The 25613-nt window shown below is 39.0% G+C and overlaps 1 protein-coding gene across 1 annotated transcript; it reads left to right on the forward strand.

The window, feature by feature from the left end:
- Window positions 1-687: 687 nt before the first annotated feature.
- PPP4R3B (protein phosphatase 4 regulatory subunit 3B) lies at window positions 688-24074 on the forward strand. Its single transcript, XM_088532232.1, has 16 exons — window positions 688-902; window positions 1918-1973; window positions 9500-9598; window positions 10195-10815; window positions 14212-14289; window positions 14983-15099; window positions 16171-16287; window positions 16369-16500; window positions 17668-17770; window positions 18622-18663; window positions 19345-19503; window positions 20202-20371; window positions 21820-21959; window positions 22343-22527; window positions 22934-23136; window positions 23930-24074. The coding sequence occupies exons 1-16, from the start codon at window positions 761-763 to the stop codon at window positions 24023-24025; spliced, it is 2460 nt and encodes an 819-aa protein (XP_088388358.1). The 5' UTR covers window positions 688-760; the 3' UTR covers window positions 24026-24074.
- Window positions 24075-25613: the final 1539 nt, after the last annotated feature.

A 25613-nucleotide genomic window follows, 5' to 3' on the forward strand; every position in this document is an offset into this window, starting at 1 on the left:
TCCAATGCTACATGGTCATCTTGCTGCTGCTTTATGAGAACACTCCGACTTTTACTTTCAAAGTGATTTCTGGTGTCGTTCTGTTTTGTGCTATAAACCGTGTTATTCCTGTATCAACTAAATCGACCCTGCTGCAGATCTCCCTCTTCAAATAAGGCTGTATTGGGACACCAGCCCTGCGTGAAAGCCTCCCCTTTCTCGGGTGCTGAGGTGGACTCGCGGGGCGGGTACCTGCTTTTTTTGGTAAGTCTGCGATTTTTAATTTTTATTTTTTAATGTCTATGTATAAATATATATATATATTTATTTAAAACACTCCTGCCAAACGCTGCCTCGCCTCGGGCCGCAGCGCCGCCCCCAGCCCCTGAGGCGGCTCCCGGGCTCCCCGCTCCAGGCGCCGCCCCCGCCCCGCCCCGCCGCCGCGGCGGGCGCGCGTCGCCTCGCGGCCGCCGTAGCCCCTGCGAGTGGAGCCCGTGGCTGGCGCTGGGAGGAAGAGAAAGGCGGCGAGAGTCGGGTTACAAGATGGCGGCGGCGCTCGGGTAGCGGCGCCAGGCGCGGGCCGAGCTGGGGCGCAGCGTCGCCCTCCCGCCCTCCGCGGAGGCCATGGCGAGCGGCGCGCTGCAGGCGCTGCGCTGCCCGTGAGCCGCCCCGCTCCGCGCCCGCCGTCGCGCCCTCCCTCGGCTCCATCGCCCCCCGCAGGCGGAGCGGGCCCGGGCCCGGCGCCGCGGCCGGCGCGGAGGCGCCAGGCCGGGGCTGCGCCATGTCGGACACCCGCCGGCGGGTGAAGGTCTACACCCTCAACGAAGACCGGCAATGGGACGACAGGGGCACGGGTCACGTCTCCTCCACCTACGTGGAGCGGCTCAAGGGGATGTCGCTGCTGGTGCGCGCCGAGTCGGACGGTGAGAGCGTGGCCGGGCCCGCGCGCGGGCCTAGGCCGCCCCGCCGCGGTACCGGGGCCGCCCCGCGCACCGAGAATCGGCCCCGCCGGCCCATGAGGAGGCCGCGGCGGCCGCTGCCTGCCAGGGCCCTGCGCTGCCCGGCGGCGTCTCCGCGAGGCCTCCACAGCGTGTTTCTAGCGAGGCCCCGGGAGGGTTTTGCTCCTTTCTGCGCCTACTGCAAACTTTCTCTCTCCCGATAAGTTGGAGTAGCACTGGCGAGCGCGGCCCTAGGCCTGCTACCCCTGCAGCCACCTCAGCCGCGGCCTAGTAGAGGTGAGGCTGCTACGTGCAGCGACATCTTGCCCGGCTTTAGAGTAATTTTGCTGTGTTCTGGAGTGCTCCTTCTCTACCTTCTTCGGTGCTACAAAATTTCTTTTAAGAAATGTGCTCATCATATATTAAAGTGATCGGGTGGTGTTGCCTCCTTTATCTTTTATTGCACTTTAAAGTCATTCTCAGGGTCTTGCGTGGTGGTGGGGAGAGGCCGTGGCTGCTTTTGTCAGCTAACAGGTGCTAATGTGCTAAATAAACCACCTAAGACTGGTATAAATTACTCTGGAGCTGTTGCCAGGCTGCATACATTACTTGTATACACAGAGCCTCTGCGTTTATGGCAAACAGTTCACTTCTGAAGGACAATTCAAGGAAATAATAGCAAAAGGGCGTTTTGTGGACAAATGCATATTTTATGCTGTGCAGCATGTTGTCTGGTGCAACTTTGTATATTAAATGACTCTGGTCACACCACACTTCAGGAGGGAAAAAATGGCAGAACCCCTTAAAACTTAATTTGGGTGTTTTAATTGAGTTATGTTTTGCTTGGCTTCATTGTAGAGAATTATGTATGAAAATCTTGGACTTTCTGAAAGATGTTGTCTGAAATGAGCATATGTTGGCCGGCACCTGGGCAGTCGTAAAATCCATGGAGATACATATTTTGTTTAACCTGGTAAATATGTCTTGGTACCTTTTTCAGGTTCACTACTGTTAGAGTCGAAGATAAATCCAAATACTGCATATCAAAAACAACAGGCAAGTATTACTAAACTTTTTTATTCTTTTACTTATTGACAATGAGACATTGTTCAGTGCTCAAACTAACTGTGATTTCCAGGAAAAGGCAAAATAGTGTCACGTGCAGTCGGTGGTGCTGCTTTCCACAGAGGTGAAAAACTAACTCAGAAGCCAAGCTCAGATGCCAAGCTGTCTACATTCTAGAAATTTAAATTCTTCTCCTAAGAATGTTTTCGGACCTCAGGTTTCAATGAGAGTGTATGCAACTGGATAAGAGTCATATATGTGTAATTTTGTCTCTCACCCCGGGTTTTGTGAAATAATTACCTGTTAGGAAGGGAAAATTTTGTCCCAACTATTTTCCAATATATATGTTTCTATAGTGTTTTTTTTTTTCTTTCTCTCTCTCTCTCTTTTTTTTTTTTTTTTTTTTTGACATAATGCCAAGGAACTTTTCTTTCTGGGATTTTTTTTTTGCTTTTTCTCTGCCTCCCCCTCCCCCCCCCCCCCACATGTTTTTTTTTCCGTTTTAAGCCTGGAAAACTTATACTCTTCAGTAAAATTACTAGCCATGATGAGCCTTTATTACTTGTACAGTTGCTTTTCCTGGGGGTAAGCCTTCTACAAACTAGTGAAGTGAAAGAGTTGAGAGCTACATTAATAGGTAAATTTTGTTAAGCCACTAAAAACTTAGCTTCCTAAATCTTTCTTGCTTTTATCACTTTCTTTCTTTTTCTGCATTCATTTTTGATGTGTCTGTCTACATCGTTTCCATGACTTACTGCTGCTGTTTTTTTTTTTTTTTTTTTTAAAACTTTCCCTTCTGTGCAGTAAGATTCCCTGTTGTTGTTTTTGCTTAGAATTTTATACTGTTTTTTTATCGCTGTAATATCCAGGGCTCTATCATCACTGGAAAACAATCACATTCATCCTAAATCATGAACAGACGAATCTCAAAAAATTTTGTTTGTTTTTTCATTCAATAGAAGATTTAGCTCTGAACACAGATTGGTTGGCTTTAGTTTAGGAGGGAATCTTAAAGTCTTGGGCTTACCTTTTCAGAAGGCTCTGTTACTTGTAGTTTGTATATTTTCACTCATTATATACTGGTGTATCTAGCCAACAAGATAATGGTCATTCATGTAGTTTGGTAGGCTCTGCTTGGCCTGGCTAGGCTGAGGAAAGAGAGCTTTTATGAAGGCTTTGTGGGGTTATGAAAGTCACAAGGCTTGATCTGCTTCCTGTTTGCAGAGGGAATTAATACATAATGAAATACAAATGCAGATTATTTTGCTGAAAAGTTAAATTGCTTCCTTTTATAGTCATGGAGTTTTTTTGTTTTTTAATTACCTATTACTGCTTCTTATTTGAGAGTCTTTACTTAAATGGCAGCAAAGTTTAAGATAACCAAAAGAACTTTGTTTCTCCTTTTCTGTTTTGGAGAAGTCTTTCTAGGCTGCAATTTTAAGAAGCTCATTTCAGTTCAAAGTTGATTTTGGTTGGCTTTTATTAGTGATTCTTATGCTTTTGTATTCTTATGGCAGAAGGCTTGCTTTGCTTTTCACTGTTTTGAAAAAGTTTGGTTTTGCTTGTTGATGAGGAAGAATTGCGGATTAACTTCAGCCGCAGTTCTGGATTTATCTGATCCCTGAAATTTTACTGATTTTAGTTGCTAGTGCTTTGTTCTCAACTTCTGTGTGCTTTGTTGTGAGTACCAAATAGCAAAGAATGGAATTTGGCTGTCTGCTCTTAGTTTTTGAGTTTTGGTCTGTGCTTTCAAAGATTGCAGTGTTGAAACCTGGATGTTTCAGGAGCAGGTGCTGTTTAGAAATAGTAGAAAGAATTAGGAAAAGTATTTTAGTATGCCTAAATTTTGAATGTTGAAGTAGCCTATAGCTAAGTAACTAGAAGACTCAAAGGCCATATGAATCTGCCAAGGAGAGATGTTTTTAGAATGGCCTTATGGGGAAAGTTCTTTCTTTCAGAATTCTGCTCCCACTTTTCATTATGGTGCTGATCTCTGGACTTGGAAAAAGCCACAAGATGGTGCAGTAGGCTGTAAAGGAAACACATCCTGTCTACACTTAAGACCTAAACCATCCTAAGATCCATTGTCTTAAAAACTACCTGAATGGCCTAAAGGATAGCTAACACATATATTATGATTTTCATACCCATCATCCTGGGGGGTGGTGGGGGAAGGGAAAGTGTGTTTATTAATTACTTTGAATCGGTATGTCATTCCTAATATTACACTTCGTGCTGCGTTCTGTGTTCAGCAGTTTTCAGATAAAACATGTAAGCAGTTTTAAGGTTACCCAGACCTTGTTCATTCCCATCAATGAATGATTATCCATTTTATTGGGCAGCGTCTTTCTGTGGCCTGTTGATTGTTCAATTAATATCTGTCAGATCTGGCAGAAGTCTTGAAGTAATAGTCTGTTCCCTCCTGCACCAGAATGGGCTCTAGCCAGGAGGTTAGGAGACTTTCTAGAGTCACGGAACAGCAGCGTCTGAAACCTTGTAGCTTTATGAACATGCACAACTTCTAGGGCTATGTTCTAGGTGTTGATTAACCGTTTCATAAACAGGGCATACCTGTGTTATGATTGCCCTCTTCAGTCGAGTTTGTGCTCACTGGTTTATGTGTAGTATTCAGGGTGTTAGGTGTATTATAATCATGACCTCTTTCACAAAAGAAACAGGATTTAAACTGGACATAGGTGCCGGGCTGCTCATTGTGCCACATAAAAGTATATCTAATTTTATGTATGCAAATAACATTAGACACATGGAGAGCTTTGGTTCCACCTGGATTTTGGACATAGCTGATGAGAGTTGTGTACCTCCCCTGGATGCCCCATGTTTACCAGTGGGCTTGGTCAGGTGAGTTGAGGAAGGACTGAAGGAACAGTTTCAAAAGCTGTTGCCACACCTTATGTTCCACCTTCTGCTTGAGGTTGCTGTTCCCCAGCTAACCTGGCAGGGAGTAATGAAAGGGATGCAGGTGTGCACTGTATTCCTGCAGCTCACTTATGGGAGTGATGATCTAGTCATGTGGCCCAAAGACTGAACTGCTACAGAAATTCTTACTTTGGTCACCATCCTATGATGCAAAGTCTCCTTTAGGTACTCTATGTACATTTGTAGATTTAAGATGAAGGATGTGTGCAAATACTGTCCACGGTGCCATCATTCCTGTGACAGAAAAGCAATCTGCTTCAGGCAAAATGATCAGTTTGTTTAAAGTGCAGTTTAATGTGTTTCCTGGGTGCTGTTAAAGCCAGCGTGAGCAGTTGCCATGAGGCACTTTTGGTACTTTGGTAAGCAGGTAGTCTCTTGAACCAGCTGTCTGGAAGATGGCCGTGTGTGATCTTCTTGGCTTGCCTTGGCTTGTACTGGAAGTGAACTAAATTTTATATTGCATGATTACTTTCTAATGAAATTATTTTCAATAAAGATAGTTAATAGACAAAATCTTGGCTGTGAATGGAAGCATTTGAAAGGGAGCAGGAAGGATCCTGATTGTTCAGCAGTGTGCATGCTCATCAGTACTCAAAGAGAAATTACAGGTACTGATGTGGGCAGTATGGGTTATAAAAAGTAAGCCTTGAATTCTCACAGATTTTTCTAGGTTTAAAGCTGCTGCTTGCGAACATTTGAGTCACTGCAGTGTACCTGTTATTTAAGTCACTCAGGGCTATGACTTTTTCATATATGAATCCATCTTTGTTTGGATTCGTGTTACCGTGGAATCATGTTGACATTACAAGTGTTATACATGTCAGTGATTTCATAGATCATGCTCTGCTCTTAAAATTTAGAATTTCAGGTTCTAAAACTGCCATGAAATGATATTTAAGAATTCGTATTTTTGGACTAATCTGTAAGAGATGGGAGCTGTTAAGTAGGGAATTGTATGGGGGGAAAAATAAGCTGATGCTGCTAATTCATATTCTGTTTTTTAAAATATTTGTGAACTTTGTTTAAACTTCCATTGACAGATTTTTGTGTTGTCCTGTTGTAGAGAAAAACACCTTCAAATGGTAGTAAACACAGGCACCCTTCAGTGAATTTTTTCTTTACTGAAGAAGATGAAGTGCTTTGCTTAAAAGCCTATTTCAAAATAGAATTTAACTATTTAAAAACCTGTGTGTTTTATTTCTTCACTTGCTCTTTTTGCAAATGAGTACTTTCAGTGAGACAAAGGAATCACTTCAGAGCCCAGTGTCCTCTGTTTCTGTATTTCATTTCTGTGCTGTTCACTTTGAACCAGATCAGGAAGGTAATCAGACCTTTCATTTCTTGCACGTTACAGTATAGAGAGATATAAACAGATCGTACTGTAAACTGCAAGGACTGTGTATATGTGTGTGTGTGTATATATTGATTATTATTATCCCCTCCTATTGCCCCAAGCCTAGCTCAACTGCTCACTCTAAAATGGCACGCTGTAAACCTAAGTGATTCAGCTGTCCATGAGTCAAAGATGAGGATGGACAGCTGTAAGCAATAACCTTGTCAGCTATAGGAAGCTGTACCATTTGTGCATGTGAATCAGAGCCCAAAAGCAGAGAGACTACCTAATAACACTTGTGACTGTAGGACAAAAGTGTGCGTATAGTGTGTGATGCTCTGGTATAAACAACTCTCATGCATAGCAGGTAAGACCACAGTGCGATGAGTCCAGTCCTTTCTGTAAAAGGAAAACTGTCTCTTCAAGTGTAAAAATTAGAAAATTTAAATGAAAATGAGCTTGTGTAAATCAAATGCTGTTGCTTAGTGTAGCTGGTGATTCTCTTCATCTGGAAGAAGGAAGCTGACCTAGTGATAGGTATTTGTCAGCAGTTGTTGCCATGAGAAAAAACATTATGGTAAACAAAAACAATCACAGCTACAGGAACTACATACTGTTGTTGAGAGGTTAGGATTATTTTAGAAACAAACAAGAATTAATAGCATATGCGAGTACTTATTTTAGTAGCTGATAAGTTGTGTTTGCTGAGGGTATAGAGGTGCATATTTTTCAGATAGCTGTGCGGACGGCAGAGTTTACTTCCTACTGTCCCACTCCAGTTGTTTGTCAGCATTCCTGTGCATCTTGCATCTGCCAGTGGAAATACTGGCAAGTGTTCCCTAACCTGCTTAAGCCTGGATAACTGGGCTAAAGATCTGTTTAAACTATCTAAACTAACCTGATTTTCGTTGAAAAGGGTTCAACAAAGCTGACTAAGGCAGCAGGCTCACAAGCAGAGAGGATCACTTGTGTGAGGCAGTAATCTCTTCTGTAGAGAACAAGATTTTGAAGAGACTCTTCCCACTCTGTTAGCCTATACTTTTGTTCTAGTTGACTCAAATTAATAGTTACCCCAATCTCAATTGATGAACATAATGTATATAGACAAAGGTGGGGTCTGAGTACTACTAGAACACAAGTACTGTTTTAACACAGGCAAAAACTACATTGTAAAACCAACTTCTTGAAGAGAGTACAGCTAAAGAATGGAAAAACATTAATTACACTTGTATTCCTGTGTCTTAGAAGGATGTATTAAGAATGATAACTAGATAGTTCTTACAATGCCAAGTCATGTGTTCATCTTTAGTGTAGTGAATGGGTCTTAGACGGTAACCAGCATCATCATTTCCTACCATTTGTTCCACAAAGGGAGCCAAAAAAAGCCCTGGGGATAAAGAGGTGAGAGAGGTAACAGCAGTCTCTCTTGCTTCTTGCAGAGAGTTTCCTCAAATATATCAGGTGCCCATAAGACAACCAGATACGTGCTTGGGTTTGATTCTTGAGCTTACTTGCATCATAATTCGTTTTTGACCAAAGTGATGCATGAGGTAAAGAATAAATGCTCGTAATCCTTCCTAAGTTGTGTAGTGAGTATTGACCTTTGCAAATTTGGAAGTAAATTAGCTTATTGGCAATTAAGGAAAGGCTTGTTGGTGTTGCAAAATTTTCTGTAACAGCTCAAGGACTTGCAAGCTTAACAGAGAATGAACCATTTTGCTGGAGCTGTTGAAATGTACTGCAAAGTTAGCAGAGAGCAGCTCACCTTGAACATATCAAGATGAAGATTAGCTTCCTGTAGGATGCTAAGGTTTGCATTCGAATGTTGAAGCACAGGCAGGCATTCGTATCTGCCAACTCTGTTACAAACTGGTAGTTTAAAAATTTCAAATATACTATAATATTCTGCTGGCCTGAGTTTAGCTGTATTCTTCCAACTCTTCTGTGCAGTTATCCTTATTCAGTGTGTATGAATTACCTAAATGATGAAAAATGATCTTATTTCGAAGTAAGAAAATCTGTTTTAATAGTGTCATATAAGTAGAATAAGTCGAAAATTATGTTTTAGAAAAATTGGTAAAAGGAAACATGTAACTTAGAGCATCAAGTGCCATATTAGAACTGTGCCTTTCAGGCAAATATTAAACTGGTCTGAAAAGTTCTGTCTATCATTAAGACTGAGCACACTTTTGGAAGCTATATAGAGTTGTCAAATTCTGTTGTCCTCCTCACCTTGAATCATTGCAGGAGAGAAACTCTCAGGGTGCCTTTCATGCTTCTACAGTTATTTTTTTTCTTCTGTGTATATATAGTTGTGTAGTGCCCTAATCTTACTGATAGTCTATTCAAAAAAAAGTTGATGTACTTTCTGAATTTGCTGTTGTTAGAAAAGTTTATTTATTTTCCTGCTCTTCAGAGCTGCAAGATGCCAAACAAAAGTATTCACCATTCTAATATTGAAATCAACCAATTTGAGCGATAATAAAGTAGCTGACAATCTTGCAATAAGAAATGACGGAATTACTTATAGAAAACTTCAGTGTTATAAATAACTGCTATAATTTATTTTAGTCTGTTCAGAAATTTTGAAGTATCTCCCAGATTTATTGTGCAGACGCACAGATGGAATGAGTAGAGGCAATAATAATGAAGCAAAAGATTTTTTTCTTTAGTGAAAGTAGTTCTTGGCAAGATATTTGTAACTTCAGTAGTAACTTGCAAATTCAATATTATGCAAACTGTATTTATTTTAATCCAGCAAAACTATTTTAAGCATTTGGATTTGTGATATATTATTTCTCAAATGGTTAGACTTCTACTAAGCTCCTTCTGAGAGGCAAACAAGATAATTGTGTATTTTTGTCTATATGTTAGGTATGGAAAAATAATTTTTTACATTGCAATTTTCCAATGTCTTGTGGTATGTGCATTCCGCTTTTAAGATTCATGGCTCAGAAGTATGTTGCAGAAAAAGTGTTTAAGTGTTTTTGGATATATCTTAAAAATAATGAAAAAAGAGAGATTTAGTAGCAGACATGCAGTAGCAATTAGTAGCAGGCAATGTCTCTTATGGGACCAGTAGTTGAGTATTATTTAGTATTTCAGAAGATTATGTTATTTCTTGACAAATATAAAAATAATTGCAGTAATTCCTTGTCTAGATGCGTGATTTAATAGAATATGGATGAATATGCAATGTTGATGTAGTATATTTCAGAAATTAATATTTTTCTTATGTTTTAAACAGGATACCTTGATTGTTTGGTCAGAAGCAGAGAATTATGATCTAGCACTGAGTTTTCAAGAAAAAGCTGGCTGTGATGAAATTTGGGAAAAAATCTGCCAGGTACAGCTACTTCCCCCCCTTCCGCCCCGAATACTTTACTATGTTCTTGGCATTATTTTTTTCTGTGAATCTTGAGACTGGATTGGTAAAGGGAATTAAAAGTATAAGATTTATGAGGAGATTGGGGAAAGAAATCAGAGCAGCAGGAAAAGGAGTCAGAGCAGCAGACAAAGCAAAGGAAGGTGCAGGGCAGGAGACAATAGCTTCTCTCTCTTCCTGTTCAAGTTTGGCATCCATGGCATCCTGCCTTTGTATTTAGTCATTTGATTATGTTTCACTTAATATTGCTATAGCTGTGGGCTCTTACTGTGGGTTGAAGTCCTCATACCCCTCTGATTGAGACACTGAAAGAAGTTTTTTGTTATGCCCTTCTGTTTTTGTATGCGTATATATATATATTTTTTTTAGCATACTACTGAGAGTATTGGTGAAATGCTTAAATCTTACATGTACCAGGCGTACCTACTACATGGCTAGATACTTTCTAGCCAGCAGAGAGCATAAATGTGCTCATGCAAATACCACTTAAGTTATCAATTTGTTTATTCCTATGTGTATTTTGGGATGAGACATAACTGTGCGTACTTTCTTCTTAGGTTCAAGGTAAGGATCCTTCAGTGGAAGTCACACAGGACCTTATTGAGTCAGAAGAGGAGCACATAGAAGAAATGCCTGAAACCAGTCCTTTAATCGACCTTCCTGCTTGTGAACTCAACAAACTTGAAGAGATTGCTGACCTAGTTACCTCTGTTCTCTCCTCGCCCATCCGTAGAGAAAAGTTAGCACTGGCCTTAGAGAATGAGGGCTACATTAAAAAACTCTTGCAACTTTTCCAAGTCTGTGAGAATTTAGAGAACACAGAAGGCTTACATCATTTGTATGAAATTATCAGAGGAATTTTGTTCCTCAATAAAGCAACTCTGTTTGAGGTGATGTTTTCTGATGAGTGTATTATGGATGTTGTTGGATGCCTTGAGTATGATCCTTCTTTGGCTCAGCCAAAACGGCACAGGGAGTTCTTGACCAAAACAGCAAAATTTAAGGAGGTTATTCCTATAACAGACTCTGAACTCAGGCAAAAAATCCACCAGACTTACAGGGTACAGTATATACAGGACATCATCTTGCCGACACCATCTGTTTTTGAAGAGAATTTTCTTTCTACCCTCACTTCCTTTATTTTCTTCAACAAGGTTGAGATTGTCAGTATGTTGCAGGTAAGTGGTTTTTAATATGGTATAGATGGATTATGTATAGATACTTCTAGCTCTAGCTTTGAAATTGATTACAGCTTTTTAGCATAACGTAAGTTAATCATGTACATTTTGATTCATTTGCATTGTCTTTTGAAAGGTTTCCCTGATTTCTGGTATCTTGTTTTTGACTTAAAAATATTTCGTTAGATTTTGTGTATGCATATTAATATTTTAAAGATGGAATGTACATAGCTAAAGACTCCTCTCCTTGATTCTGAATCAACAGTATGCATTTTGAGAAGATTCACAAAGATACTTAGGCAACAAGTAATTTCTTGTATTGTATCTCAGCTGACATTGTGACATCTTTATAACGATTGTGAAGTCTGTGATTCAACTGAGTATGTTCAGAACATTTATATTACTGCTGTTCTTTTCTGGTTCTGAGTTCAAATGTTGTGGTATAAAGTAATTAGTTTGCTTCCTATTAGTATCTGAAAATGGTATTTAATAAATGACAAAATTGTTACTGTCTCAAGGACTTGAGAAACTTACTGAGCACTTTAAAGTGTACAAGCCTAAAAGTAACTGATATGACCACCAAGCTGGACTATAGAAAGAAGCTTTGTAAAGAGTTGCATTTCATGATATTTGGGCTATTCTCTGTTCAGTTCTTACTGTATTATGAATGTTAATGGATTCCTACATGGTTTATTCTGTTTCTGACCCTTTTCTTTTGAAAAACGGTAGATTTGTGTATAAAAGAGCTTTGCTAAACTGTCAGTTTGGGACATGGATAGTCCATGAAATAGGAAGATGTATCAGGGAGAAGAGAGCAGTAAAGTAGTGGAAAGAGGGAGGCATTGGAGAAATGATAATGCAGCAAGGAATATTTTTAAGGAATGGAGTAGGAGAAAGGAAAAAAAAGCAAACCTTTACAAAATTAAAAAGAGAATTACTTTGCTTACTGTACTTGGATGAGCTTTTATGTTTCTTTCTACCTTGTTTGAATAGAATAGCAGGAAAAAAAATTAAATCCTAATGGCAAAATTAAATACTGGGTATTAAATAAGTATTTCCCATTTTACTTTTTTTTTTTTTTTTCTTTTCCATTTGGATTGTATGGTACTGAATATTTACTTGTACCTTTTAAAATGTAACTGTGTGTGAAACTGTGGTTTCCTGATTAATTCAGACCCCTGGTACTCTTTGGAGGAAATGGTGCAATCTTGTGTTGCCTTTGTGCTATCATTAGTCACTACCATCTTCATAGTAGAGTAGAAAAAGTAGGTGGTGCATAGGATGCTTTATCTCTTTCTAAAGATGGTAATTGGGACATAAAAGTTGATTTCCAATTGGTATTGATATTGCTACAGCAGTTGACCTCTCCTCAGAATTACAAGCTAAGATGATGATAAATGGGGAAGAGATCTTCCTATGTAGCATGCTTGAGGAAAAGGAATTGCTCATACGCAGCTGGGCTCCAAAGGACTCTGTTTACAACTCTCTGATGAAAATCAACTCTTATCATGTGGCAAAAGAACCATAAAGCTCTTTTGAATAGTTTGAAAAAATGGGAAGTCTTGTTCCGCTCGTACACTGGCAGGGCTCCCTAGGAGCGTGCAGTTTGTAGGAATAAACGATTGCCTTTGCTACTCCAGTAAAGGTCCTGTCTAAGCGATGCGAAGCAGTAGACCCTCGTGCCGCTATAGGCGCATGGCAGCCACGTGGGGAACTGAGGGAAGGGGAAAAACAAATCTGGGCCATGCTTTAGGGCCTCGGCATGAGGACTACCCTCGGCAGCCGTATACGAGCAAGAGTCCTTCTCTTGCCAAGTATTCTGTGCTGGGGATTTTCTAGCCGATCTGTTATTGATTGTGATACTTTTTTTTTTTTTTTTTTTTTAAACAGGCTTAAGCTGTTAAGCCAAAGCCAGCAAAGCTTAGAATAGACTGCTAAGTCTCTGCAAGTTGCACACTCTCTGTTGTTGATTCCGGGGTTTTCTTTCTTTTTTTTTTTTTTTTTTTGTGGTCTTTTCGTTTGTTTTCGCAAAACGTTGTTTTCCAGCTGTCCTAAAATTTTCAGGAGAAAAAAAATGTTGTGACATTCCCATAACTAACAATTCTGTACTACGTGAACCTAATGAAACTCATACATTTTAGTGACAGGACATAGAAAAATGTAGAAATAAGAGCTAGCTACATTTTCTTATATAATATTTCTGTGTATTTTTTGGAATGCTTCTAGTTCTGTTCATGTTTGTTCAATAAGTAAAGTTCATAGAGTTAAATCAGTATAGTGTTGGATGATTTTGTAATGTTGGAGGATAATGAAGCAGTTTAAGATTTGTGTTGTATTTGGAAGATAATAAAGGGACATTCTGATAGAATGTCAACACTATTTTTTCCATGCGAAGGAGTACAGAGAAAGCAATGTGTAAAGAAGGTGGGAAAAGTCCCAACTGTTGAGAGATGTTCTTGTTCACCTTGATTTTCTTTGAGTTGTAAGCAACAGTGTAACTGAAATGTTTAACCAGAAGTGAACTGTTGACTTGCATGTTTAAAAACAAATGTCTCCTGATAGGGATGGGGGGGGGGGGGGGGTCTTACTGTGAAAAGCAAATAACAATGAAAAAGCCTTTCAAGAGGGGAAAAAATGAGCTTTCTGCAAGTGTGGGAGCCTTGTTTAATGAGAATGAAACTAACGGGGGAAGCGCGTGCAGCAAGCTGGTGATGTGTCAGTATAGGTACACTGCCAAAATGTTGGCAATACTGCAGATCCAAAATAGGGTAACTCGATACGTGCTCTGATGCGAAGTGCAGAGTGTTAACAGCATAGATAACAGCATGCTAAAAATTGCACCTTGAGTGGCAATGCCTGCTGTAGACTTACATAGATTGCCTGCCCGTTGGGTTACATGCATGGTGTAGGGAGGAAGCCTGGATCAAAGATTGTAATTTTCTTCTGTTTTGGTATGTGAATGTGCCTGGGAGACCATGCAGTGAGTAAAGTGGGTAGGGCAGGATGTTAAAACGCGGCGAGTGGCATGGCGGAGAACAAAAGGAAACCACAAGTTCTTCTGAGGTTAGCCCTTTAAAAAGCAGATCTAATAATCATCATCTGTCCTCAGCTTGCTATGTGATTTTGATCTCCTAGACTTATTTCTGAGATATGGTATGAGTATAATGACAGTGCGTTGGAAATTATGCCTCTGAATACGTATACTTCATTTCCCTTTTTTTGCAGTGAAATGTCAGTGTATGAAAAATAGCTTATCTCCCAAATCCACTAATGGGTGTATTTTTGTTTCTAAGGGATAAGTAAGTAGCTAACCATAACATGGACTTTATATAGTTTTTGAGCATTTTATCTCTTAAGATGTCTTGTGTAAGTTGTATTCTTACATGTGTTATGCAGGAAGACGAGAAATTTTTGTCCGAAGTTTTTGCACAGTTAACAGATGAGGCTACAGATGATGATAAACGATGTGAACTGGTAAGACGTTGGGCTTGGTAGTTCTTGCAACTAAGGATTATCAATAGTCCGTTAGTGTAAATATGTTGGAAATATCTATCCCTGGATATGTTTATGTGCTTAGGGTAAACAATTTTGTTAAAATCTAGACTTGCTGTCAGTGGAGGAAACATCTCTTTTATTTTATTGTCTTTTGAAAGAAGGCATGCCAAACAGAACTATAAATCCTTCATATGCTACAAGTGATACAATAGCTAGAAGTGTGGTGTTTTTTTTTTTTTTGTTTTAGTTTGTGTTTTTTTTGCTTGCTTAGTTGTTGTTTGTTGTGATAATAAACAGTCATCTTTGAGACTTGTTACTTTGCCAAATTTCTTTCAAGGTCATTAAAGAAAAGATACCCGGTTGTTCAGCTGTATCTTTCTCTCGTGCAAAGTATGAATGTTGTTTGAGATGAGTCTTAATTTTCACTCTGACTTGAGTTCTATATAGACATGAGTATACTCTGTAACTCAAGTTACACAAACATGTAATTTTGATTACCAGAAAGACAAACTGTTTTCTTGGTGGTTAACTATCCTGATTATACTCATGTCTTCCTGGTTTTGTTTTACCACTGTTACCACAGAATCACCATTTTCTTCAAGTTTTGTTAATAATTCATTCTTTTCTGTATCAAAAGTATCTTATACTGCTTTTTTTTTTCTTATGTGATAGGTTAACTTTTTCAAGGAATTCTGTGCATTTTCTCAGACATTACAGCCTCAGAACAGAGATGCATTTTTCAAAACACTAGCAAAATTGGGAATCCTTCCTGCTCTTGAAATTGTAATGGTAAGTGAAAACTTAAAGCTGTTTTATTCTTAAAACAAACACACACAGAAAACCCAAACATGACCTCCTAGCCATTTGGTTTAGAAATGGTAGGCATCTTTATTTCTAAATTTCATTGGGCAGCTTTGCTGTTCTGAAAATTGAAGCTTTAGTGTAAAGTTCAGAATTCAAAAGAAATTCACATTTTTTTAAAGCAGCTGAATTAATATATTTATATAACTTTGTATTTTTTCATGTAACTTCTTAGTTTTTGGAATAATACCAAGGAAATGTTTTTTTTGTACTGTTACTTTGTTCCTATTCTGAAAGATCATGTAATTCTGTCTTTCCAGTGGTATGAAGCAAATTATCTTATGCCACAATGCTGAAGCATACTTTTTATCACTCCTTCAGTTGAAAGTAGCTGCTAATGCTTTTTATATCATCACCATTGTTGCTTAGAAAATATAATTATTATTTTTATGTCTTAGAGTAACAATCTGACAAGTTAAGTTAGATGTTGACTGCTAAGAAAGCCCTGTAGTAATATAGATGTTAAATGACAAGATGAATCCTAATTTAATGACTTTTTTCCAGGGCTAGACTAGTGGGAATCTTTCCTGTCCCATTTGTGTTTTTTTAAGGCTTAAGATTATGCAGTTATCAGAAAGAAAAATTACATGCCATAAGAAAAATGCTGCCTTATTGCCTGTGAATGAGTGTAGAAACAGTTGTACGTACCTGCAATTAATTTTCAGTTGGTTCTTTTGCACAAATCTAAATTGTGGAAAAGGGGTACTGAATATCAGCATCTCAAGTGTTCTGTCTGCTTGTAGCATGTCAACTTTTTCTTGCCTAAGTCGTAGCTATCAAATTTACAGGAATCCTTGCATTCTTTTGAGGGGAAGAGCAATAGTGGTGAAAAGATTTTACTCTATTTTATTCCTTTTTTCTCCGTGTTGCTGTGTCTGTGCTAGATTTTTTTGTTGTTGTTGTATAGTACTATATATAATGTTCTCAAATACCTCTCTGATTCTTTGCAGCTGTACCTGGAATGGTTTATCTGTAATAAATTGATCTCATTTTTATTAGGGATTGGACGATTTGCAAGTTAGATCTGCTGCTACAGATATATTTTCTTATCTGGTAGAGTTTAGTCCATCTATGGTCCGAGAATTTGTAATGCAAGAGGCCCAACAGAGTGATGATGTGAGTAAAAGCATTTTCGAGTGTATTTAGTATTCCACTTCTGCAGCCTTGTGTCTAATGGGTTTGTTTGTTTGTTTGCAGGATATCCTCCTCATCAATGTGGTCATTGAGCAGATGATCTGCGATACTGATCCTGAGCTTGGGGGAGCTGTTCAGTTAATGGGGCTCTTACGTACTCTGATAGATCCAGAGAATATGTTGGCCACAGCTAATGTAAGAAAATGCAAAGGGGTAAAGACACTTTACTGTCTCAGCAAAATTAAAAGCCTGATACTCTCTCCTGATCTTATTGTGGTAGGGGGGAATAGGAAAAGAGATTTTTTTTTTTTAAATACTATCATTTTTTGGTCCAGTATTGAATTTCATCAAGCTAAAAAATAAATGGAAACTTGTATTAGCGGTATAATAAGGGTATATAAGCAGTGTAGTAAGGGCTAATAAGCAGTATGTCTTTGGGTGTTGTGCAAGTGTTTGTTAAAATGAGAAGTCTTGTGCTTCAGTGAAATAGTAGTCGCCTAGTAGTAACTTCTGCTAGCTGGATAATAGATGCTGAAATGTAGAGAGAGACCCAGAGGGCTTTCTTGGAAACCAAGTCAGTGTTTTAATACTAATGGTACAATAAAGGTGCAACATTGTTGAAATAGTCCAATACGAGGAAAATATTTGTGTTTTTGTAAAATTCCAAATTATATGCGTTTACAGATGTCAAAGAGAAAGCAGAATATTTCTTGACACTGGCATTTGAAACTTTGTTGATCATTCCTTTCCCTTAACTGCTGTCATACTGAATTCAGACTTTTTCAAGAGAAAATTATTGTGTGTCCATTACCTTTTCAATGTTGTACCACGTGTACCACTATTTATTAACTTCTTTAAATAAGGCTTTTTGAATTGTTATTAGTGCTTTCAGTGTTTAATGCATACTATACTAGAGGAAAAAATATTGTAAACCTGCTTGCATATTAATATGTATGTACTGTGTAGCAAGATGGCAAGATGATAGTCTAGTGTAAATATTTGCAGGTTATATGGGTAAAATTACTGCCTTTACCTTTCAAAGTGGTCTAAACAAGCCTTGTGAAGTTCTTTGATCAGACACTTCTGTCTCTTCAATATATATTTGCATCTGCTTTTTTGGGGGTGGGGTGGAGGGGCGGAAATAGTTAAGCTGGTTTGTCTCAGAGATCTGCTATTTGTTCAATTCAGTAAATATATCTTATACCAGTGAAGTCAAAGAATGCTATAGGTCCAGCCAGATAGATAGATGTAGATCTAAGGAAGTCACTTAAGATTCTTTGAAGGCTTCTATGATATTGCTGCTCCTTATTTAAAACAATACATGCAAATATTGGTATTTAATAAAAGTTATATTTGTTTTAGAAAACAGAAAAAAGTGAATTTCTCAATTTCTTCTACAACCATTGTATGCATGTTCTTACTGCACCGCTTCTGGCTAATACATCAGAAGATAAATGTGAAAAAGGTAAGGTTATGTATATATACTTTATCTTGTAATATTTTCAGCTGTTTTACTGGTAATGAAGTGATTTGTGATGTTAGCTACAAATGCACTTGCTGAAAGTTGTTTACCAATGACAGGGTTTCAATGGGCAGAAGTTCTAGTAGCTCTGTAATTTTCCTTTTATTATATTAGTTGCACTTTTGGTAATATGTACATCATTAATTTTCAACTACTTTTACAACTACATTTTTTAAGAAATGTTTATTGTAAAGCAGAGTCTCTTCTATTCACAAGTGCTTTTAGAACAGAAAATACAAAAATATGCCATTCAACAGAATGATGTATTGCATCATCCTAGGTATCCAGTGTCTTCAGGTGATAAATTCCGAAAAGTAGCTTTTACTTTGTGCTTACAACAATATAGAAATAAGAAAAGAAGTCCAAGAAATATAGATTGAAAGAGAAGAGGAAAAAAAAACAACTAATGAGTATTTTTTTTTTCATTTTTGTCTCAAGTTAAATATCTGTTTATAAAGCACTAAATAGACTCTGAGACTTTTTTTATAGATAATCTGAAAGTCTTAAGCAAATCCTTAGAACTTAATTTTTTTTAGGCTAGGGAGGAGTAATATTACTGATTTTTAGATTAAATATTTTCACCTTGTTGAACTTGAATTTTTGTAATGTAAATTGAATATAGAAGTATCATCTAGCATGTTCCACTATATGTTTATTTCTCTCCTGTTTATTTGTTTAAAAGTTATAACATTTTTAAAGATTATTTATGTACATTTTAATATTTACTTTGCAATACTTCAAAAATATTTTCTTTTTTTTTTTCTTTCTTTTTTTTTTTTTTTTTCTTTTTCCAGATGCAGTAGTTGGGTCTACTAAGAGTAATACAATTTGTCCTGGTAAGTTTTAACTCACCTTGTCCTCTGAAACTTGTTTCACGCACTGGTGATATTACTTTTTTTTAAGTTAAGATGTCCATATTTTTTCTTTTGAAATACCTTGTATTAGCACAGATGCAGGTGTCTTGCTTCATTTTAAAAGTCAGGAAGTTGGAATAGTAACGTTTTCATCTCCCTCAGCTTCACTGGGTTTTATGCTTTTATATTTTTAGATTCTGTTAGGTTGCTAATTGGGATTATTGTTAACATTAATTATTATACAGTAAGTTAAGACATAGCTGAGCCTTTGTTTAAAACACTGAAAAAAAAAAAAAGCACCTGCAAGGTGAATGCTAATTAGGTGTATAAAGGTGACGAAATCTGGGATTTCTTCTTTTAACACACACTGTTACTTTGGATAGCTGCAGCTGGCAAGTCCCTGATACTGGAGGAAAGCCCAGTAGCAGCTCAGGAGGCTGGGGTGGCCGTCAAGGCACTTCTTGTTAGTTTTTGTTTTGGGCGCAAGAGGCTGCTTCCTTCTGGCAGCTTGTCCAGCTTCTTAAAGCAGCTCTGTAGGCAGGTAAAATGATGTCAGGAACCACAGTGACAACCAAGCTTTGGGACAATTTGGTACATGACCTTTTACTTCTCTCTTTTCCCTTTCTCTTTCTTTCTTTAATCAAAACATGTATTTTTTCATAGATAATTATCAAACGGCACAACTACTTGCCTTAATTTTGGAGCTGCTCACTTTCTGTGTGGAACATCACACATATCACATCAAAAATTATATTATGAACAAAGATTTGTTAAGAAGAGTATTGGTTTTGATGAATTCAAAACACACCTTTTTGGCCCTGTGTGAGTATGGAACTGCTGTTTATTTCCATTTTCAAAGAGTTTGTATGTGCAGTGGGGAATGTGTGTGTGGATACATGCGCATGCTTTAAACCAAAAATTCATGCTACTTCCCTGTTAGTTAGTTTTCTAGTATTTTGAAATAAAGGTGGCAAAGACCTGTTAGCCTAGACTAGTGCAACTTGTGGTTATATCCCTGCAATTCCATAATGATCCATTGAGTCTTTATGATAATAAGAGTTATCTGAGTTTGGTATCAGTTTACCTTTATTTGGGAAAACTGTTGTTTCTCCATAACAACTAGTGCTCTTTGGGGAGAGTGAGTAGGATTTTGTGAACCATGGTACTCAGGGAATAGTGACTGGTTCTGGAAGGAGAGCATGGGAGTGAACTTGGCTGGCATAATGTAAAAGGAATAAATAACTGCGTGTGCTGAAGTTTCTTGCCGTTGTGCTTCAAAAAGATCCGAGTGGATTCTGATCACATTCAATTGGGGGGGGAATAAAGATAAATTCTCAAATGTTTATTTTGAACGATCAGAAAATAATTTTTAGTGCTCTTGGTTTGTAAGCACATTTTCCTCTTAGTAACATCAGTTTGCCTTTTTCATATTCTCTGCTAGAGAAGCACACTGGAGCCCAGAAGAATAGCTAATAAGTAATAATAATTATAAATACTTTTGAACTTCTTTCTTCGTATAGGTGCTCTTCGCTTTATGAGGAGGATAATTGGCCTAAAAGATGAATTTTATAACCGTTATATCACCAAGGGAAATTTGTTTGAACCAGTTATAAATGCTCTTTTGGATAATGGAACTAGGTACAATCTGCTCAACTCTGCTGTGATTGAACTATTTGAATTCATCAGAGTGGTAAGTTAAGCAGTAGCTTCATGTGTCTTAGGTAGAAATGGAGAATGCAAATATTTCACATGAAATAGTGCATTGCTACTTAAAAGCACAAAACAACAAGAAAGTAGGTGTTTAAAATATTCAAATAGCCAGTAATTTGCTTCGTATTTTATATGCTTATTCCTTCCAAGAATGCTTGTAGGCTATATATATGTGTGTGTATGTGTGTGTGCATGTGTATAAGAGACAGTACATGAATTCAGTAATAGCAGCTAAAAATATAGCTGCTGCTGCTTCATCTCCTCTGGAAAAAAAAACCCACGTGAGCTGTGTATTGAAATTTGGAGTATTCAAGACTTCCAACAATAAAGAAAGATTAATTTTTATTTCCTTCTGGCAGAAGGATGCAGTCACTCAGCTCTCTGTTGTAGCAGATGCTATCCATTGAAAGAATGGAAACTGTTAATAGTGCATAGGAATTTTTTTCTTTAAGTTAACCCTTCCCCTCATAAAATGAAATTATTCTAATATGGCTTTTTGTGATGAGGAGAGGTGTTCACATAGCTGCAGTGTCATGAGAGGAGGTGGGGGCGCATGGCTCCATTCGGGCTGTTGCGTTCCTGCCCTTTGGTCTGTCTGCAGTGTAGACTGTAATCCTTGACTCGGGGGGCCTCAGAGGTGCTCTGTGGCTGCAGCCTGCACGTGAAATTCCTCAGTAATGGCATTCAGTGGCACTGAGCCAAACCTGTGTGTTGTAGGTGGGGTCTAAAAGAGATGGATTTGACTAGAAGTTGGAGCACACTTCATCCTTTAAAACGCTGCACGCGTGCTTGCTCAGTGCCCGCTTGGGATCAGCAGCTTTTTTGCCACAGAGATTTGGGATGGGTGCCCGTGTGCGGGCAGGACGGAGGCAGGGAGGAGCAGCCCTCGGAGGTGCTGCCGCGGGAGAGGCGGCCTTTGCTGCCCCTTCCAGCAACTGCCGAGAGCCCCTGGCCGATCTCGGGGATCCCCCCGAAACACAGGGCAGTCGGTGGTTCGATGCGCTGGTAGCAGCGAGTTTTCCCAACAAGGGAGGGTGGCTGGTCATCCCTGTGCGTGGATTAGCTACGGAGGATGAGAAAGAGAGCTAAGCCTTGTGGGGAGAGCAGGGTGCAACTAAACCCTCCTTGTTTTTCTCGAGAAAGCCTGATCCTAGATAGGAAATGTCATGATTCTGATTGCTCAAAATACCACAGACTGGAACGAGACAGGAAAAAGAGAGATGATTTTCCACTTACACAGGAATACTACTGCTATACTTCTATACTACTTCTATAGACTTTTTAATCTCAGATGACTTTATATTTCTTCATAATAATCTTTACATTGGAGAATGAATCAGTTACTTTTAAAATGAAACTATTCTAAAGCTTTTTGAATTTCTGCATGTTAACTGTTTGAGACTGAGAAACTGTTTTGTGCTTATGCAGGAAGATATCAAGTCACTTATTGCACATATAGTTGAAAACTTTTATAATGCACTTGAATCTATCGAATATGTTCAGACATTCAAGGGATTGAAGACAAAATATGAGCAAGAAAAGGATCGACAAAACCAGAAACTGAACAGGTACTCCCCAGTTTGTCTCCTGTGACTTTTATTTAATGTCATTATGTAGTATCTTTACATTGCTGATTCCCAAAGGAGGACAAAATTTGCAAAGCCTGTTTTTTTTTTTTTTTTTTTTTTTTTTTTTCTCTCTTTCATGATGAAAATTTCTGTAATTGGAGTAACCCCCTATTTGGACTTCGTAGTTGCCAGTGAATTAAATGTTAAATTCAGCGATCCTGTAGCTTGTGAACAGGAGACTCTTGGCCTGCGGCTCGGGCTCCTGCTCCCTCCTGGCCGGCTCGGCGCCGGGGGCGGCCGTGGCCTCGAGCGCCCGCGTGCCGGGGCCAGGGCTGTTCCGGCTGCGAGCAGCGCTCGAGTCACCTGTCGTGTGTTTCTTACAGTGTCCCATCTATATTGCGTAGCAATAGATTTCGCAGAGATGCCAGAGCCTTAGAGGAAGATGAAGAAATGTGGTTCAATGAAGATGAAGAGGAAGAAGGTGAAGCTGTTGTACCTCCAGTTGAAAAATCAAAACCAGAGGATGATTTTCCAGATAGCTATGAAAAATTTATGGATACTAAGAAAGGTACTTACCAAATACTGGCTTGTCAGTATGGCACATGCTATCTGTCAGGTCTTTGCATGGTGCATGACACTGTGTCGTGTTCCCACTGCAAATCATAAGCAGGAGGCGATGTGTTCTCCATGTGCCTTTGGAAGCCAGCGTAGGATTAAAACGATGGGTCGGGTTGTTCCTAACACACTGGTAGCTTAAATGACCTGCAGAAATAAGCCCTTCCATGCACTTGTGCAGCCCAAGCAAGCGGCGCCCCGCTGTGTGAATGCCTGATGCAGGCCTTGAGCGAGCTCCCCAGGCGAGCCCTTGACTTAGAGCAAAAGCAGCAGCAGCTGCGCTTGCAATTATGTTATGATGTGGATTGTGCTTTCTGATGTACAACTAATACTTAAGCATGAATATGTTTGTCCCTTAGCTAAAGAGAGTGAAGACAAAGAGAATCTTCCAAAAAGGACTTCCGCTGGGGGATTCAAATTCACTTTTTCCCACTCTGCCAGCGCAGCTAATGGTGCAAACAGTGCGAACAGCAAATCTGTGGCAGCTCAGACGTCACCAGCGAGCTCCAACGGCTCCTCTTCCAAGAACGCCACCCTGCCCACGGCCGTGGCGGCCGCCAAGGTGGGCGCGTGGCGGAGCGGGGCCGTAGCGGCGGCGCCAGCCCATGCCAGCGCCGTGGGGCACGGGCAGCGTCAGGCCCTGGGCAGATACCTCGCGTGGGAAGAAGCTCGTACAGAGCTCGGTTCAGTTAAAGCCCTTGCTGTTTTGGGGGAGGTTTGAAGACGTGCTAGGTAGGACTAGGATCCTCTGATCACCGAGTTGGGCGCAGTCTTGCTTCCACGCCTCAGCTTTGTTTAACTGCCCGGTTGCTGCGTTCTGTGTGTGATGTGCAGGCAGACATTGGAGGGATTGGTTTTTATTTTCTGAATTAGTGGACCCACAGTCACCAAAGTAGTTAGTATTTAATCAGAAAGCTAATTGGTACTTTCGTGTTATACAACAGTGTTTTAGTTTAATCTGTAGCCTGAAAACTCGTGAGAGGTTAAGTGTAAGTATTTTAACTTTGTGGAAATTTACTGCAGAAACTTAAGGCTTCACAGCAGAATGCGCAAGCACTGGGCACACTAGGTTTTCCAGCTAACCCATTGGAAGGGCCTGGAGCTTCTGCCATGTTTCATAGTAAGGTCATTGGAAATGGGTTCAAGCATCTCATGCCTTACCTGGAAAATAGTGAGAGTATAAAAAGATGAAGCAAAATATTTCTAAAAGCTACCTGTAGGCTTGAATGTTGTCCTGAGAGAGACTTGATGTTTCTCAGGTTCATGTCCTGCACAAGTTGATTGTCGGTATTGTACGGAAATTGAATATTTCAAGGTATATTTTTCAACATTAGACTTTTTTTTTAAATTGGCAGGGAAGTCTGGTTGGCCTAGTGGATTATCCTGATGATGAAGATGATGATGAAGAGGAGGAGACATCTCCAAGGAAAAGACCTCGTCTGGGTTCATAAAAGAAACCAAAACTTTGGAATAAACTTTTATTATGGGGTTTCAAATGCTGCAACTGTTAAGAGCTAAAAAGAACCTGATTCAGAAAGCTTTTTCCCACGAGTATTTAAGATAATACAAGGAGTAGCAAAAGAAACTCAGTATATCAACTAGAAAGGGTTAGTTCTGTAAACACAAGGCTTCCAAGGAACTTGATATCTTTCTAGTAAATAAGGAGTCTGCCATTCAGGCTGTCAAAATAAATTTTTAAAATTTAAAAAAAAGGTTGGGGGGGGGATAGTATTCAGAACCTGGATGATGGCTTCTCAGCAATCGAAAGTCTCAGGTGTTGGGAGGGCGTAGGGAGGGCAAGGTATGGTAAACAGTTTTTTAAATATTGCAGGGTTTCCCCAGTGTTTAACAGAACTAGGAAAAAATGTCAAGCTTAAATTTTGAACCCAGTAATCTTAATTTTGTAATGGTGCTGTCGGTTGTGTTCTTTTAGCAACGCCTCTTTTAAAAAATTTTTAAGGGAAAACTCATTGTATTTGCATAAGAACAATCCAGATTTGGGGACCATTATTACAAATTAAACCACGTTTCTCATGGTTGGAGGAAGGAATGCTGCAGTTACAGTGCATGTTGCATTGTTTAAAGCAATTAAAAATGACTTTTAATTTGTATTTCTCAAGAGGAGAGAGAGAGAGAGAGAGAGGAAGCTGGATTCAAAACGGACAGCTTTGTTTATTCATTTAGACATCCAATAATATCTATGCCAAGGAACGATAACATCCAAAATACCTCTAGGAACTGCTGGTATCCAACTCATGCTTTGAACTGCACGCCCGTACAGCCGTCACATCCATTTTATGGGTGATGCAGAATTGAATTATTTTCTGCTTTGTTACATTGAGCTGTCTCCTCTCTGAGCAGCAAGCGTGTTTTCATATTTGCAAGTTGGCATTGTGCAACTGAGGTGGTAATAAGAAACACTAACAGGTTTTTCTTAGGGATGAATTTAGTGGCATTTAACACCAAAGTCATTTTGGACCAAGATGGAATTACTACTAACAAGACACCAGTCTTTGAGGCAGAATCAACAAGCAGTACCTGAATCTGGGTGTAACATGAAAGCTGCTTTTTTTTTAAAAATGAAAGCACATTCCATGTAGGTAAGCAAATGGCAACAAAAATAGGTGAAGTGATAGAGGCAAACAGTCTAGGTTTTATTTTCAAGAGCAGCGAGTGAACTGTAAATATTTTAATGTTAGTTTGCCCATATGTGATCTGAGATCATGAAGTGAGAGGAAATTTCCCAACAACAATTAATGTGTCAGAAATGTCAAAATATGAAACCAGCTGCAATCCACCACATAGATCACTCTCTTGTAATATGTGTTATGGGTCCATTTCTCCTGGAATAGTTTAAACTGAAGCAGTTTCTCTGTTTTGGAGATTTTTGTAGTTAATTTTAATTTTAGCTATTGTTTGGAAAAAGATGGGCTGTCTGTGTAGATATGAAGTATAGTTTTTCCATAAAACAGAAGTTTATTTTGTATTAAAAATACCACTGTACTTGTTTTACACCATTTGTATACATGTGGTGATATT

This window comes from Tinamus guttatus, unplaced genomic scaffold (assembly GCF_059628265.1).
Source record: "Tinamus guttatus ecotype Peru unplaced genomic scaffold, ASM5962826v1 Tinamus_guttatus_pri_ptg000033l, whole genome shotgun sequence".
Taxonomy (NCBI): domain Eukaryota; kingdom Metazoa; phylum Chordata; class Aves; order Tinamiformes; family Tinamidae; genus Tinamus; species Tinamus guttatus.